We start from the raw sequence: 18,528 nt of genomic DNA, 5'->3' as shown, positions 1-18,528 counted from the left end.
AACACTCACCAATATGGTTTCACTGTCCAAAAATCACAACCAATGGAGAAACTCACACTCTTAGCAGCTTTCACTTCCTTGGTGATTACCCTTCTATCGTTGTTGTTGTAGCTTCCATCTCTGCCAGCGCCAGCTCCCATGGGATCTCTGATGAAAACTCTAGGCAGTCCGAACAAACAAAAGACAAAGGTCTCAAGGATTGCGAGAAGTTCTTGGCCAAGGCCAGCCGGAGGGTTCTGATGGTGACCAATATAATGATCAGGGATGCTAGCTGCCGCCAAGGACTCCGATTATGCTGTGGTGAACTAGAGCAAATTGAGGTGCAATGGCGGTGCAAGGAGATAAGGAGGCTGGTGAAGCAACAGCTAGGAGAGTTAAGAGGTAAAGAAATGCAAGAGATGTTGCTGAAGGCAAAAAACTTGCCAGCTTTGTGCTGCATGGGAATCGGCCGTTGTGATAGTCGACCGTTCTGGTTTTAGACTTTTGCCAATGTTCGGGTGATATAAATAAATTTGAACGAATTTAGAAGACGAGATTACCATTTTTTTTTGTCTATGTACGAATTTAGAGTTGAGAGTTGGCAGTCAAGCTGAATTAAAACGAGCTCGCTCGAGCTGCTGATATTTCTAGTGCTTTCAACCTATTAGCTTCCACGAGACCACACTGCTCTTCTGTGATTGAGTAACATTTCATTAAACACTCAAATTTTAAGTGTTGAAAGTGAAAAAAAGCAGTTACCTTGATTCGTTTGATAGAAGAAACTTTATCGGTTTCATATACAAACTGATCGAAAGAGTAATAAGGGAGCAAATGCTTGTGCCATTCTCCATGGCCTTGGGCTTTTTTTTTTTTTTTCAATTTTCACATTACAACCTGATTTTGTTTGAAAAAAAAAAAAAAGAAACTATGCGCGTTTAACCTCTATAGGTTAATTAGGGTGAATTGGTGATGGTGCCTATGTACATGATAGACTGATAATGGTTGACAGATCATATTCTTTCATTTTAAAAATTTCAACTTTCATATGTTACATATTCACCAAAAGGTGAAAAAAAAAAGGACAACATAGTTTAAACAATACAACAAGTATGCTTTTTTATTTTTTCTTCCAGTACAAATCAACTTTTAATGATAGCTGGAATTCACACTAAAAAGAAACAAGATTTTAAAATGTGTATATGCAAGTAATTCCTATCTTTGATACCTTTGCTGAAGGGTGGAGACCAGACCCTCTTTGAACTTGAGGTATTAGATACAATAAATCTCCCTGCCAATTGCAGCTTCCTCTAATGTTTGTATCAATATGAATGAAACTCATCATTTCCTTCTGTAATTTCATCCCAAAATTTCTATCTAAACACCCAAGGATCTGAAAAGTTGAGTGGTTACAAATTACCAAACCAATCATAGTTCTGGTAAACAATTTTAGTAGGGCCTCCATCAGCTAAGAGGTGTGTCAAAAGCCCTGACCTAGTTGCATCCAAGAAACTCATGACCCACTTGAGAACATCTTTTTCTTGTCCAAAATCTTCGCTGAACCTGTAAAGTGAAAGTGTAACACGTTACATTCGATTAGTTTTTTCTGCAAAAGATGTCGTAATTTGACGATAACAAAAAAGGTTGTAGATAATCGAATTTGAACTTCATACTTGTTAAATGTTAGTTTATAAAATTAATTACATGAACTTACTTAACTTAGCTTTGAGTTCAATTCGATCAGTTAACTGTTAACATTTTTAACATTTTTTTCTTTTAATTTTGATGTAAGAAATAGTTAATAAACGTATAAATTGATAATATTGAAAACTTACCACTTGATGATCCGAGTTAAATAAACTGTTCTCTTGTCCAAATTAATCTCTATTCCTCCACTCTGGAAGTACTCCCTTGCAGCACATCTTAACTCACCTTGAACACCCTGAGCAGTGAAAAATCTAACTTTGGGGCTTGACCTTGTTCCATTGCATAGTCCAAAATGGATCAATGGATTAACTTTAGAAGGAGCGTGCTGTCAATTTCAAAAAAAATGTCAAGCATGCATGATTTATTGCAGTGAACAGTGAGTTAGTAAACCAAAGAAATTGATGAAGTTGGGTTACCTGTAAGCGCCTGTCTCCATTGCTAAAGGGCCTGATCAAGGAATAAGGGGACTTTCGGTTGTTTCTGAGGATCCCATTCTCAATGTTGCTGAGGGAGTAAGGGTACCCTCCAATTACATATTGGAAATCACAGAAAAATGCTCTCCTATCAAGTATTCCTTCAGGATGTCCAATGTTAATTACAGCATGGATGACCATGGCATTGTATAAGTTTAAGAAGAAGGCCAGCCTCTCTTCTGGAGTAAGCAATTGAAGATTGATCCTTTGGAGATCTCGTGCCAAATTTAAGTACCTGCAAATCAACAGTAAAAGAAAAAAAATTGAGCACGTTGACCGCCCTTGCAAACGGTCTTTAAGGCTAGCATTTGAAAGGGTCCATCATCTTTTAACGCCACCAGTGCCATTGAACTCCCAAATGTACTTTAAAGCTCCATTTGCTAGTCTGATGAGAGGATTTTCATCGCATCGAAAATTCAATCATAAAACGTATTTTTTCATGCCTTGAAATGCTCCCACCATACTCCAAAAGGGAACCTAAATCTAATTTTCTCTAATAGTCTGAGGAGAATTAATTAGGTATTGTGAATGAAATCTGCCAAATAATCTAATTAAACAGGAAAAGAACCAAAAATACCTGCGGAATTCTTCACTTTTGCTGATGGCATAATAGTTAACATGGCACCTGTCATCAGATGCATGTGCTTCCAGTATGGCAGACATTAACTTGGTAAGCCTATCAGCTAGAAAAGATGCAGATTTGGGCTCACTATCATTTGTTGAATTTCGAAAGTTGACGCATCCGATAATAAATGGCTCATGCTCAAGGAAACGATAGAAATGTTTTCCTTCTTCAAAATCATTTTCCCTACACCAAAAATGGCAATTAAACAATTAAAATTTTTTTATATATTTTCAGATGAAAAGTATGTTGCAATTAGAACTTATCTAGAAGAGAATTTTCATACCCAAAGACATGGTGGATGAAATGCTTCTGGGCCAGCCGCTTTTGAGTTTCAATGCCCTATAATTTTTGAAAGATAAAAAATATATAATAATAATAATAAGTAAATTTAATTTATTTTTCCAGCTACAAAATAAATTATAACTATTTTAATAAACATGAAATCCTACGTGAAATTTCAATACATAAAGATATATTGAAAAATAATAATAATTTATTGGTTTAAATTTTTAATTTTAATAAAAAATTTTATCTAATTTTTTTAAAAAAGTTTACTTTCTAATTCGTTCAAATAAATACCAGAAGTAAAATCAACACTTTTTTTTTCATAGATTTTTTTTTTTTGGGAGATTGATTGGATTGATAGATCTTCGGGAACAAATATCAAACAAAATTGGGTAACGTAGACAACCTAAAACGGCATCAATTCAACGACAATACGACATAACCGTCGCAAAAAGTACTAAATCATTATGCTTTCGCATATTCCTTGTCTGCACGCATGGTAACTGTAACGTAACTTTATGAAATATTTAAGCCGATAACTATAACATAAGGGTTGTCGCTAATCCTCAATTATTAGTGCTTAATATGTAATGTTAATAAAAAATAATCATCATTTCAATTTCAATTAGTAACAATATAAATGTACTTTAATAAATATAAATATAAATATAAATATAATTGGATTGGATGAACGTGGTGGTTAAGTGGTGTTATTAGTGCAGCTCATCATTAGTGTCTGTGGACTTTGAGAAGAAAAAGACACATCTTAAGTATTAATGAAAATCTATATTAAATTTATAATAAATTTATAAATTATTTATAAAAACTATTAGTAACACTTATATTTAGGAATGTTCATTCTATGGTTTAATTAATTTTGAATTTAATTATTCAAAATTGAATTAATCAAATTATGTTATTTTATTTTTGTTTATCAAATCAAATTTTTTAATTTTGAATCGATCGAATCTCTTAATTTAACCGGTTAAGTTAATTTTTTTGGTTAACTTAATAATAAAATATATTAAGTTATATTTAAAGTTTTAATTTTTTATATTTAAAGCAAATTAAATAAAATCATTTAATAAAAATATTCAAATACTAAAATATTAAGTTAAAAAATTTTAATAATTTGAAATAAAATTAGTAATTTCATATATTTTTAATTATATATATAAATTTTATTATATTCCCTTTAAAATTTTGATTAATTCAATTTTCAAATCAAATTAATTAAAAATCAAGATTTTTTAAAAATTATTTTTGATAATTGATCGAATTTAATTCGATGATCGATCGATTAATTAAATTAAATTGATTCAATTAATTAATTAAATTAAAATTAAATTATGAACACCCATACTTATATTCGATTTTTACCAACTCACCTGAGGGATGACAATTATAAATGTCTTTCGATTATATTCATATTTGGATTCTTCATTTTGCCGTAAGTTAAACGGAAAAGATGACTAATAAATAAGCAACCAAAATTGAAAGAAAAAAAAAAAAACGGGGAAGATAAAAGAAATTACCTTTCTTCTGCTACAGTCAAGGTGGTGAATGATGGCTTCAACCATATCAACACCAGCAAAGCACTTCTTGACAAGCTTCATCTTAATCAAACGGTCCTGAATAGGCAAGCTCTGTCTCAGAACCTTCACAATCCCCAGCAACTCATCTTCTTCTTCAACCTCCTCGTCATCAAATCCATAAACTGGTATATCAGGCGCTTCTTCAGGACATTTCTGACCCAACAATTCCTTCATTTTCTTATCCAACTCCCCACTATTTCTCAACGAATTCAACGTTACCAACCCACCCAACAACTTCTCGTTAAAAAATATCTGAGGCACTTCTGAACACCCTGTTCTTTCGATCAACTCCTTTGCCCTCTTGGGGAACACGTCGATGTTTATTTCAACGTATCTAAGCCCTTTTTCTCTGAAGAATTTACGAACAGCGGTGCAGTCTCGACAGTTCGACCGAGTAAAAAACGTTATCCGACCCTTCAATTCTTGTATTTCGTCTTCATTTTTCAGCTTCACTATAACTTTGACCCCAGGGATTTTGAACTCTGTTACCTCGAAGTTTAACGAATCGTTTTTCACGACGAAATCTTCGTTATTTTCTTTTAAAGACGATAAACGCTTCATGATTGCTGCTGATAAAGTGCTGCTTCGGTCTCTTATGTATTTCCCTATGGAAGGCATGCTTTCGGCCATGGACAAGGATTGTGAACGTTCCACTTTTGGCGGTGGTGGCTCGGGTTTTGGGAGATGAACTTGGGCCTTGATGGCTGGTATGTAATGATTATGGTGAGGATTAACCTCCTTAGCGTAGGAGGCAAGGTTTTTGCTTCCTTCAGGGGTATTTGAAGTCGAATCAGAATTAGAATCTTTCTTCTCCTGGAGCTGCTCCTCCTTATCTTCACTTTTCTCCATCTCGATATCAGCGAATTCTCCTCCATCTTGATCATCCGACACGGCGGTTCCGTTCCCTTTTCCGCCACCGTTGGGAATATTCTCCTGATCATCATCGACTTTGAACTGCTTTGGGTCCATTTCTATTTGATTCATTTCTAAAATGGAAAAATATATGCATAAAGAGACGAAGATATAAAGAAGAAAGAGCGATGAAAACGGAAAGATATATGGAGGGGAAATATAGATACAATGGAAAGAAACTAAATAAGAACAAAAAAAAAAAGGGTTTGGAGGAGGTCAAAAAGACGTGAAGACAGAGTCTCCCTTTTTTTGGTTAGTGCCACTTACCAAAAAACAATGGTGGCAATTGACACGAGCTTTGAGTTGAGACTCACCGACCCTTTAAGGAAGAAATAGATTTTGAGTCTCAATTTTGGCGTCTTTTAAGGAGGAAAATTTTGGGAAATAGTTTTGTTTGGTGGATTTTTTAAAAGAAAATCATAATCGGCATAGAAAAATAACCACAAATGTTAGTGTTTATGTCGAGTTATTTTTAAGGGGTAAAATATTGAAATAATAAGAGAGAGAAAAATAATGATTATCAATAAAAATTGAGAGTGATTCTAATATTTGTTTATCGATTTAAAGGAATTAAAAAGAAGATAATATGAAAGCAATGAAAGGTAAAATAAATGAAACATAATTTAGTGATATTATTTATATTTATGAAATAGGAGTTTTGGACAATCTAGGTGAAGGATATAAATGATATATTAGTATTTGTAAGTTATTCAGGTTCGATTCGAATAAAATTTAAATTCAATTCAATTATTATCGAGTCGAGTTTGAGCTTGATTAGTTTTACTTATCAATCGAGTCGAGTTTTAGTATTCTTATATTAGGCTCAAGTTATTTGCGAACTTAATTGATCTTTTATATTTTAATATATTTTAATATATTTTAATTAATAAAATATCTCGAATTTGAGTTTGAACTTGAACACAAATAATCAACGAGCTTGAGTAGCTTGATTTTTTATTTCGAATCGAACTCGAGTTAAAAAAATAAAATTCGATCAAATTCAAATTAAATTTCGAGCCTTGAATATGGGGTCGAACTCGAACTCAACTTAATATTATATTGACTCGAACTCGATCGATTATACCTTTAGACTACTTGAGATTAACTTTAAGGGCCTAAAATTGACCTAAAAAATTTAAATTGTGCTAGTAATTAATTGTTTACTCAAGACATGATAAGTCATCTGAGATAGTTGAGTTGACATATATACGTAGATTTAAGTTAATTTAACATTTCAATTTGATCAAAATAACAAAATAACTTTGATTATTAATTGATTTATATGGGGAGAAAAAAATTTATTTGACCTTTTGAACTTAAAAATATCCCTAACAATTAGAATTAGAATTTTAAATTTATTAAATATCATGATTTTGTGATTATATAAATTGATTAGATTAAATTTTAAATTTTAAAATTTATTTAATAAACTTTAATAAAGGGGTTAATGACTTAGGCTTAGTCAAAGGGTTTAGAAAAGTTCATTCTCTTTGCTTAGATATGATATTGGGGAAAAGGTCTTTTTATTTTCTTGTATGATCCAACACCCATCAAAGTGCCATTGATCAAATCGAAGCCGTCCAACACATTATACGCCTTTTTCATGCTTATTTTATATATAAATATTTTTTTCCTGTTAAGTTAATATTTTAATGGTGATCATAATATTTGGCATTGGCAAATCCGTTGCCTGCCCGCACATTACATGATCAATGTTTTAATAATACATAAAGTCCTCACGTCAAAGATTTTGTAGAAATAAGCCAACTGTTCTTTTCTTCATTTTCTGTTATACAAAAAGAAGAATATTGGGGGATCGTGCTTCATCCAGTCAAGCATATTGATTATTGCCATGTTTGTTTTTCGAGTTGGGTTTAATTAAATTAAATTATTATTAATTTATATAAAAAATTTAAAATTAGATTCGAGTCAAGCATATTGATTACTGCCAAGTTTATTTTTTGAATTCAGTTAAATTAAATTAAATTATTATTAATTTATACAAAAATTTTAATTATAAATTTAATTAGAAGTACGTTTACCGTTTAAAACTTTAGGAAAGAAAGTTTTAACTATTTTATTTAAATGTCTAAATGTTTTTTTAATTAAATTTATGATTGAAATAAATTTAAAATATTTTTATTTACTTTATATTTAGTTTAAAATTATTAATTTTTAATAATAAATTTAATTAAAAGTACGTTCAACACTTTTGAATAAAATAATAAAAATTTTTACTTATTTTTATACAATAAAGAAGAATTTTTTTTTTCTCGAGCAGCGGACACAAGCATATATGCGTAGGAAATGGTTCTGACGTCAACAGACCAAGCAGCGAAAGACGGGGCAAGTGGCTGCTCTTGTTTCGGGCTAGTTACATATCAACAAAGGGCGTGTGACACTCTAACTAAATCTTGGAATACGTGTAACGACATCATTCGCTTTGCACTTAAAAATCTCTTCACTTTTATTCAATCTAATCTAATATTCAAAATTAATATTCAATTCAATATCAAACCAAGCTATCAATTTTTTTTGGAATTCGGGAATTTTCATTTATCAACTTTTTTTTTTTTTATATTTTTAAGATTATAAAAAATTAAATTTTAATTAATGAAATCAAGAGTACAATATTTTATTAATAAATTAATTTCATTAAAATCAAAATCACCTTTTATTTTCATTAAATTTCTTAAAAAAAATTTGATCATTGAAACTACTATAACCATTGGTGAAAACAAGTACTATCATATTGAAGAAAAAATTATGTTACTAAGTTTTACTTCCTTAATCAAATTAATCTCGTCTTTGTTTGCAATCCTTGATTGAAAATAATGATTGATACGAAAATTTATTGGACAAAAAATTTTTAAAATATTTAGTTAATTGGTTAAAAAGCTAGAAGGTGATATAAAATTTGTTAAATATGAATGAAATCATCTGATTAATGAAAATGCAACACTATCTATGAATAAATCAAGTTCATGGGATGTCTATTATTTAAAGAAAGGGCATTACCAATGATTTATGAAGGAAAAATCTTCTTCATTTTGAAAACAACAGCAAAAAGGGGAATCTAAAGTGAAGAAGAGCCCAAAAATTTAAGGTCCATTTATGAAATTGGTGCTTAATAGGCCCATCTCACTCAAAAAAAAAAAAAAAAACGTAATTAAAGTTACAATTGAAAGCCAAAAATGAGGCAGATTATCTACGGATTACTAGTTTAAACCTAACCTACAAATATAGATAATGTATTGGTTAGCCCAAAACTATAACATCTTTGGTGTAGGATAGAATAATTAAAAATATATAATATAATATTTAAATTATAATTTTATTAATTAATATAATATTTAAAAAATTGTTTATTTATCACATGTATTGTTATTTAGAGGTGACTACATTAAAAATGAGTAATTTATTAATTAATAAAATTATAATTCAAATATTATATTAGAGGTTTTTAAAATTTAAGTATCATATTTAATATTTCATTAGATTATTTGAAATATTAACTCTTTCGATTTACATATTAAAGGGTATAAAATTCAGTTATTTTGTTTGGAAAAAAATGGAGAGTTTCCAAATTTAGAAAAAATTTTAAAAGAAATTTGAACACCTTAAAATCCATTTAAAGAAGTGATTTTTTTCTTGGAAATTTCTTCAAATCTCTCCTCGTTTTATCCCACATGGTCCACTATATATAATTATTTGTAGTTAATTTAAACAGCTTTGCTCATGTAAAAATATGTGTCTTGATTGGCTGGTTTTGTTCCATTCTACCATCTTGGAACTACTATTTTTCTTTTAATTCTATTAATTGAATGGAACACCCTAATATGATAACTTAAAATCATATTTTTCACTATCTTATACTCTTTTTCCATAGATAAAATTTCTCTGTTTCAAGGTCTGCATGCCAAATATCATGCCATAGATCAATTTGACCTAAAATAGCTATGAAAACTTAAACTTCGGTTACCATCCCTTAGTTTCACTTCCACATAATCTTCGAGCTTCTTTTCTTTGCAATGTATTGTTTTTTTCTTTTTTTTTGTAAGATATCAGGATTGAATTTCGATCATTGAAATTAATTAAGAGTTCGTTGTTATATTAATAGATGACATGGCAAACTATTGTTTTATTATTCAAAAATAATTCCATGGATTGCCCTACCCTAGTTTAATCCTGGCAGATATATATATATATATATATCTTAGATGGAGTTGACCTTGGCATAATTTAAATTTAATTTAGCACCATAAGTGGCTTCAGTTAGTCATTATTTCTATCAATATCTTGCATAATAATACATGTCACCCAACATTTATTCATAGGAGTTGTTCATAATTGCAAAATAACAGTAAAAAAAAAAAGTCTCCTTGAATAAAAAATGAGGAATGGGAGAGGTTACTGGCTAATGCTCCTTTTTTTTTTTGTGTGTGTAATCAAGATAATGGTTAATGATGATATTGGGGTGCCAATTTGAGTGGAGGCAAATCTTCTTCAATTCTTTTTTTTTTTTTAAGGTTGGATTGTGGATGGTTGAAAGTTGAAAGAAACCTTCATTTTGGAGCTTTACAATCATTTATAAAATAATATTAGTACCAGAAAAGTTAAAATAAATCCAAGTTGGGTTGCATTTTATATATAAAAAAAATCAAATGGTGGTCACCTTTAATTTGTGCAGCCTAAATGTAACCACATTTTCAGCCTTTCCTTTATTTTTATTAGACTTGGTGGATAATGTGTTCTTCTCCATCCTTGGTGAGAAAAGTGGGTGTTTGAAAAGTTGGAAAGGAAGCCTACCATTCTTTTACATACACAATATATATGTACAAATATAGCTTAATGCAGTTCCCCATTCTATGCTATTGAAGCAAAAATAATGGGATTTTTGGAAGGATTTAATAAAAAAAAAGATGAATTAATTTATTTTCTAAATATGAAGTGTAAAGAAAAAAGAAAATAACAAAAGGAGGAATGAAAGAAGAAAGAAAAATATAAAAAAGATGAAAATCACATAAAATATGAATCTTCAACGTCTAATATTAATTTCATCCGATAAGAGATGAATTAAAAGATCGTGATTTAAATTTTGAGTTTTAAAATCTTAAATGAAAATGAAATATTTTTCAAATATGTTGAACGATTGATACATTTTTTTTTCTTTAAAACAAAAAAAAATCTTATTGGTTAAAAGTATGGCATTTTAGCTTTTATATGCCAAAGAACCAACGTTGGGAAGAATCTAAACTTGACCAGCTTATTGTGTCTGTAAAAGCAAAACGAACGTTGGCTCACAATCTGTCACCTTCAGCTTGCTTCCCAGAAATTTCTTCATGGCATTGCTCCAATTTTTTTTTCTTCTTTTTTGTTGAATTTTCTTCATTCAGACTAATAAATTACATTCGTCATCAATATTTTTTCAACAAAACCAAACAGTTGGTTAAAAGAAAAATTTTCCATTCATAATTTCCTTAAAAAACTTCAGCTTATATCATTCAAAGAGTTTGATTTTCATTTTTTTTTTTAAATTTGTTGATGCAACGGATCAACATTGTTATTGAAAAAATTATTGAACTGCATCTATTGTAAAATACTGTCTGCTCCAAAAATATGCAGACCTACCCTTATAAATTTACATTTCAATATTTAATTATTAAATGTGAGATTATTTTTTCTTTAATATTAGTTTCTTTAATTAAAGCAAATGGGTGTCGCAAAATGGAATTATATTATTATTATTATTACAATATCTATTTATTTTAAGAAGGACGGTGGGGAAGTAATAATGTTGAACAAATGATAACGCCGTCCCCATGCATGAATAACTTGGGCTAAAAGCAATTACCTTTTTTTTTTTAATCATATTAAAAATTTAGAACTCTTAAAAAATAGTGATACATATGTGTATCTCTAACCATGTTACATACATGGTTGACTTTAAATTAGATATTAAGCAAATTTAAATTTAAATTTCAATTGTCAACGTCAACTTAGTACCCATTTAAATTTCATCATATTTTCTATCACCAATTGAAGTTAACTATTAATTTCAATGAAATTCATTCAATATAATTTTTTTTAATCGTAATTACAATGATTTTTTTTAATCACAATTACAATAATAATAATAATAATTATTTTTTATTTTATCACAATTAATCTCACCACACCTATATAAGTAGAGTCTTAATTTTTTTTTAACGATGTCTATAAACTAAATGTATTATTATTATTATTAAAGAAACACAATTTCAATTCTTTTATTTTTTCAAAACTATACGATTAAAAAATAAGATTAAAATTATTTTATAAACGAATAAAATGAGTGCTTATATAAAAGTCAATCAAATATATTGTATGCGTCATGCAATTAATTTCAAAAGACACCGTGACAAAATCAATATTCTAACTCCAACATGAGAATATATATATACATATATATATATATAATAACAAATTTTAAAAAGTCAACAATTTCATCTTTAAAATGTGGTCAACCATGGCTTGGTAACAATATCTTTCATTTTTTAAGCAGAGGTTGCAAATAAAAAAAAAAAAAAAAAACTATAGTTACCTAAAATATAAGTACTGAAATCTTAAAGGATTAATGAAAGAACTATATATAAAAGGAACTTAAATAAGATGAAGTATGTTAAAATGTTAGAATTTTACATCCGTTTCTATTTTAGGTTTTTTGAGATTTTATATTCAAATTCGACTCTACACTTATTATTATATAATTTTAAATTAAATACCTAAAATGATATTAAAATTCAGATTTTGTTATACATATGTTCTTTGTTTTATATATTTTTTAAATTTATATTACGTAATAGTTATATTTAATTTTAAAAATTTTTATATTTATATTAAAAAATTAATTAAGGTTTTTTTTTTTTTAATTTTATGTAGTTTTATATTTTTAATTAATTTACGAAGTGTTAACCCAAAAAAAGAAAAAAACCTACCTGAAATTGAGACAATGTGGGTGGCTTCCCTCCTTACGACGGTTTCGTGGCCAAGAGTTTGAAAATCTCTTTCCCTTTATTTGTCCAAAATAAATAAAATATAACAAATTTGATGTAAATTAAATATTATTTTTATTTAAAAAATCATTAAATTAAATATTCGATGCAATATTGATTTAAAAGTATAAAATTATATATATATATATAAATAACACTATGTTTCATAATTATGACAATTTCTAGAGCTCCACTTCATTTACATGCATGTTTAAGGTTTCTTAATTCCTCATTTATAGTTTACAAACACAATTATAAAAGAAAAACATTGGATAAAAACTAAGCTTTTTATTTAAAATAATTAACTTAAAATTAATACTGATAAATTAATAAAATATAAAAAAACAATCAAATTAAAAACCGTAATTAAACAAATAATAATTGGATAAAAAATTATTAGACTTAGTCGTATATGTAGATTTGAAGCGAATTTAAAATCTCTCTCTTTCTATATATATATATATATTTTTTTTTGAAAAGATTAATGGCCAATAAGTTGTATTAATGAGCTGTGTTAGTTGAGTAGCATTGGATGAGAGTCAATTTTAAAATTAAAAAGTTTCGAATTTAAATTTAAATTTAAATTTTAAAATAAAACAAGTGCTTTTCCGTCCGTTTGCTTCTCAAATTACTTTTGGAAGTAAGCAATCCATGATCCAATAAAATTTTGACTATTTTTAATAATAATAATAATAATAATCTAAACCTAAATATTAGATTTAATAATTTAAAATATAATATAATATGATATGAATATGATATAAAAATAAAATATAAAAATAATATAATTTAAAATTATAATAATAATTATATATTTATTAAAATAAAATATATTTTATATTTTTATATTAATATGAATTATAATATATAATTTTTATCTAAAATAAAATATAAATACATAAATTTTAATATTTTATATGATATAAATATTTAAAATCATTATATGTACTAAACACTAAACTTCGTATTCATGATCAGCGGTCGGCTTGTTCTTTTGTATTTGACCGTTGTTTTTATTTATTATTTGAATATTTCTTGTTAATTAATTCGTAGCGGTTTTTTTCTTTTGACAAACATTATTAGTAATTTTTTTGAACAGTACATTAATTGGTAGAGTTTAATTAGGCAATATTTGACTATTTATTTTTTCCTTTTTTTTTTATTGAAAGACATTTGACTATTTCTCTAATATTGAAAATTGAGGAAAATAAATAAATATAATAATTTAGTGATTTTGCTTCTAAATTTTTTAACAAGGACCCCAAGAATAATATTTTGAATTAGTCATTATCACCTTATCATTATTTTTTTTATTACCATAAATTTTGTAGAAAAAATCAATAAAAAATATAATTTTACTAAATGATTAATATTATCCCTAATTATTTTTTATTAATAAAGAAGAAGCATGCCATGCAATATTATTGTAGACTTTTTTTTTATAAAAAAATTCATAATTTTAAAATAAAAAATTTACAAATAATAGAATTTAAAATTTAAATTTATTAAATATTATATGAATAGATTGAATTAAAATTTAAAATTTATTGTATTATTATAGCATGATTAATTTAAGCAACTCTACAGTCAAATGTTTATCTATATATATTTCTTTACTCGTATTTAAACAAGGACCGTTAGCCTCGAAACCAATAGATGTTGCCCGTCTCCATTCTGCTTTCCACTGTAATATGCCAACAGCTTTATTGGGGCAAAAGACACCCTTCTCTCTCCATCTCTCTCCATGTATATATTATATATATATAATCTTTCAACTCTCCATTTTGATAGGCAAAGTCAAACAATTCGAAGAAATATAGAAGGGAAGGGAAGCAAACGGCAAAGGGCAAAGAGCCTCTCATTCATTCATTTGACACCCTTCGTATCCGTGTTGAAGTCAAAAGCCGTCATTTGGCTCTCTTTCTTTCTGTTTCTCTCCCTTCCTCTTCACTTCTTCTCTTCTCTAAAGAAAACCCTCCTTTTAGTTTTGAGCTTTGATACTTTACCCGAAGCACACAATGGTTCAAACAATGAAAACCAACGTCCAAAATCTTGTTTTTTGCTTGTTTTTCATCCTCAATATATAAAGTCTCCACTTTTTTTTCCCTTCCATATTGGGTTTTCTTGGTTGTTGCTTTTGTTATTATGGGTGCTCGAGGTTGTTGTGTTGTGGTTGTTATTCTTGGGTTGTTGTTGAAAGTTCAGTTACTCAACTCTCAAAACCTGACATGCAATCCAATGGACTTGACTGCACTCCAGGATTTCATGGGCAATTTGACAACAAATCTTGAAGGCTGGACCACAAATTCATCAACTGATTGTTGTGACTGGGAAGGCATAACCTGTGATCCTCCATCATATGGTAGAGTAATCAAGTTGGAACTTCCGAAGAAAAGATTATCAGGCATATTATCTGATTCCTTAGCTGCTTTGGATCAGCTTAAAACTCTCAATCTTTCCCACAATTTCCTCAAAGACTCACTGCCACTATCTTTGTTTCATATGCCAAATTTAGAGCAGCTTGACTTGAGCTATAATGAATTCTCTGGACCGATCCCAGAAAGCATCAATCTTCCTTCAATTCAAATTCTTAACATTTCTTCGAATTCCTTGAACGGGTCTCTTCCTTCCCATATATGTGTTAATTCTACTCGAATTAGGTTCCTTAGTTTGGCAGCGAACTATTTCTCTGGTAATATTTTACCAGGGCTTGGAACTTGTTCTTTCTTGGAGCAACTTTGTCTTGGCATGAATGATCTCACTGGTGGCATAACTGAAGACATCTTTCAGCTTCAAAATTTGAACCTTTTGGGGCTTCAGAATAACAACTTTGGTGGGAATCTTAGTCCTGGTATTGCTAATCTCTCTAACCTTGTTCGTTTAGATATTTCTTCAAATAATTTTTCTGGAGAGATCCCGGATGTCTTCAGTCAGCTACAGAATTTTAAGTATCTTGTAGCTTATTCAAATAAATTTAGTGGTAGAATTCCCAGTTCATTGTCCAATTCTCCAACCATTAATTTGCTGAATTTGAGGAATAATTCATTGGATGGTTCTATAGATCTTAATTGCCCAGCTATGGTTGCTTTGAACGCTCTGGATTTGGCTTCCAATAAGTTTACTGGGCCTCTGCCTGATAATCTTCCCCTATGTAGACAATTGCAAGATATCAATCTTGCCCGGAATAATTTCAGTGGCCAAATCCCTGAGAGCTTCAAAGAATTTCAAAGCCTCTCTTATCTTTCCCTCTCAAATTCGAGCCTCCATAATCTTTCCTCTGCTCTTCAAATTCTGCAGCAGTGTAAGAATCTAACTACTTTGGTCCTCACCTTGAATTTCCCTGATGAAACATTGCCTGATGATCCTAATCTACTTTTTGAGAACTTGAAGGTTCTGATTATTGCAAATTGTAGACTTAAAGGTTCAATTCCCCAATGGTTGAGAAATGTTACTTCTTTGCAGTTGTTGGATTTATCTTGGAACCATTTGGCCGGAACAATTCCACAGTGGTTTGGAAGTTACATGGATCTCTTTTACTTGGACTTATCCAACAATTCACTTACTGGAGAGATCCCAAAAAATTTAACTGAATTACCAAGCCTCATTCATGGAAACATCTCACTGGAGCAGCCTTCACCAGATTTTCCTTTCTTCAAGAAAAGGAATGAAAATGGGACGGGATTGCAGTATAATCAAATTTGGAGTTTTCCACCAACACTTGATTTTGGTTACAACTTTCTAAGTGGACCAATTTGGCCAGAGTTTGGGAATCTGAAAAAGCTCCATGTGTTTGATTTGAAATTCAATAATTTATCTGGACCAATTCCGGGAAACTTGTCTTGGATGACCAGCTTGGAGATTCTGGATCTATCGCATAATGACTTATCAGGGACCATACCATCTTCACTGGAAAATCTCAGTTTTCTGTCTACATTTAATGTTGCCTACAATCAGCTTTATGGGAGGATCCCTTCTGAAGGTCAATTTCCAACATTTCCAAATTCAAGCTTTGAAGGAAACAAGCTTTGTGGTGATCATTGGTACAGTTGTCAAGATACTAAAAATGAAGATAGTCATGAATCCCCAAAAAGATCAAAAAGGGACAAAGTTATCATTATTGGGATGGTTGTTGGAATCATATTTGGGACAGCCTTTTTACTTGGCCTTGTGTTGGTAGTTGTGTTGCATGCGCATAAGCATGGTGAGGTTGGTCCTGAGAAAGAGAAGCCTGACACCAATGATAAAGATTTGGAAGAACTCGGTTCAAGGCCAGTGGTCCTCTTCCAAAATAGGGAAACCTACAAAGAGCTCTGCATTGACGACCTTTTGAAATCGACCAACAATTTTGACCAAGCAAATATCATAGGTTGTGGAGGTTTTGGTCTGGTTTACATAGGCACCCTACCTGATGGTCGTAAGGTTGCCATTAAACGGCTTTCTGGTGACTGTGGTCAGATGGATAGAGAATTCTGTGCTGAAGTTGAAGCACTTTCAAGAGCTCAACATCAAAATCTTGTCTACCTACAAGGTTATTGCATTTATAAAAGTGACCGGTTGTTAATATATTCTTACATGGAAAATGGTAGTTTGGATTATTGGTTGCATGAGAAGGTTGATGGACCATCCTCTTTAGATTGGGAAACGAGGCTGCAAATTGCACAAGGGGTGGCTAGGGGTCTAGCTTATTTGCACCAGTCATGTGAACCTCATATTCTTCACAGAGATATAAAGTCAAGTAACATTCTTTTAGATGAGAATTTTAAAGCCCACTTGGCTGATTTTGGTCTGGCAAGGCTGATACTTCCATATGATACCCATGTAACCACTGATCTGGTAGGGACATTAGGATACATTCCTCCCGAGTATGGGCAAGCTTCTATTGCAACCTATAAGGGTGATGTGTACAGTTTTGGAGTTGTGCTTTTGGAGCTTCTGACTGGGAAAAGGCCCGTGGATATGTGCAAGCCAAAAGGATCCCAGGATTTGATCTCTTGGGTGATTCACATGAAGATGGAAAACAGGGAGAGTGAGGTTTTCGATCCATTTATCTATGGCAAGCAGCACGATAAGGAAATGTTATGGGTTCTTGAAATTGCATGCCTTTGTTTAAGTGAAAGCCCTAAAGTTAGGCCTACAACCCAGCAACTAGTTTCTTGGCTTGACAAAGTTGACATCAGCATCTAGCTTGGTAATGGAACTAGGTAAGCTCTGTTGTATAGCTAGAAATATTTCTCCTAGATGCATTGTTGAACAAGCTCCAACAGAAGCAGTAGAAAATGGTAGCTTTTCATAGTAATTAATCCTGTTGTAAATATCACTCCACTTATGTGTCCTATCAGATTTTGGTGCTCTCCTAGGAAGGGATCTAACAGAAGCAACAGACGTTTTCGTCAAAAACTTGGTGAGTTTAGTTTTCACATTCAAAGTTAGTGTCTTACTTTGGACGATGATAAAATATTTATTTTCGAACATGTAAAAGTTATTCTTTTTGTATGTAATGGTGGTTCATATTTGATACGAAATGTGAAAAATTTCTTCTGATCATGTTTAGTGATGATCATCATGCATGTGTGTTTTGTCCGTATATTGATTGTTCCATACCTCTTGGAAAAATGATTTGGTTTGGACAAGCTTTTCTCTCGGAATGGCTTGATGTTTAGGTTCCATACCTTGATATAACCCTGGCTCAGTTTATTTGTTAGCTTTATTATGGTAATTATTAACTAGCATTGTGTCAATCCCAATATGCAAAACGCTTCGTGTTGCTCCAATTTCCAATCATTTCATTATCCAAGGTCTTCCTACATCTGCATTGGATTTTGGATTTGGGGTGTTCCATCTCCAAAATAGGACAATGAGAATTTTAACTGTGCTCTACATATTTTGGATTCTGTTTGTATCAAGAATATTATTTGCTAGGA

The 18,528-nt window shown here is 30.2% G+C and overlaps 1 protein-coding gene and 1 pseudogene across 1 annotated transcript; one reads left to right on the top strand and one right to left on the bottom strand.

The window, feature by feature from the left end:
- Nucleotides 1-979: 979 nt before the first annotated feature.
- LOC111282574 (uncharacterized) lies at nucleotides 980-5,766 on the bottom strand. Its single transcript, XM_022870712.2, has 6 exons — nucleotides 4,602-5,766; nucleotides 3,065-3,120; nucleotides 2,734-2,964; nucleotides 2,100-2,391; nucleotides 1,812-2,008; nucleotides 980-1,539 (listed from the first exon to the last, which is right to left on the bottom strand). The coding sequence occupies exons 1-6, from the start codon at nucleotides 5,643-5,645 to the stop codon at nucleotides 1,386-1,388; spliced, it is 1,974 nt and encodes a 657-aa protein (XP_022726447.2). The 5' UTR covers nucleotides 5,646-5,766; the 3' UTR covers nucleotides 980-1,385.
- An 8,563-nt stretch (nucleotides 5,767-14,329) lies between these two features.
- LOC111282235 (phytosulfokine receptor 1 pseudogene) lies at nucleotides 14,330-18,145 on the top strand (annotated as a pseudogene).
- Nucleotides 18,146-18,528: the final 383 nt, after the last annotated feature.

This window comes from Durio zibethinus, chromosome 5 (assembly GCF_047325235.1).
Source record: "Durio zibethinus cultivar Kanyao isolate XHJ-2024 chromosome 5, ASM4732523v1, whole genome shotgun sequence".
Classification (NCBI taxonomy): Eukaryota; Viridiplantae; Streptophyta; class Magnoliopsida; order Malvales; family Malvaceae; genus Durio; species Durio zibethinus.
This window is presented reverse-complemented; position numbering and strand designations above follow the sequence as displayed.

What these genes read in the sequence shown, in the direction of transcription:
- LOC111282574 (XM_022870712.2), bottom strand. Translation starts at nt 5,645, where the DNA reads ATGAATCAAATAGAAATGGACCCAAAGCAGTTCAAAGTCGATGATGAT. An exon ending in TTGACTGTAGCAGAAGAAAG is followed by an intron (nt 3,121 to 4,601) that starts GTAATTTCTTTT and finishes CAAAAATTATAG; the next exon opens with GGCATTGAAACTCAAAAGCG. An exon ending in TTAACTCGGATCATCAAGTG is followed by an intron (nt 1,540 to 1,811) that starts GTAAGTTTTCAA and finishes TTCACTTTACAG; the next exon opens with GTTCAGCGAAGATTTTGGAC.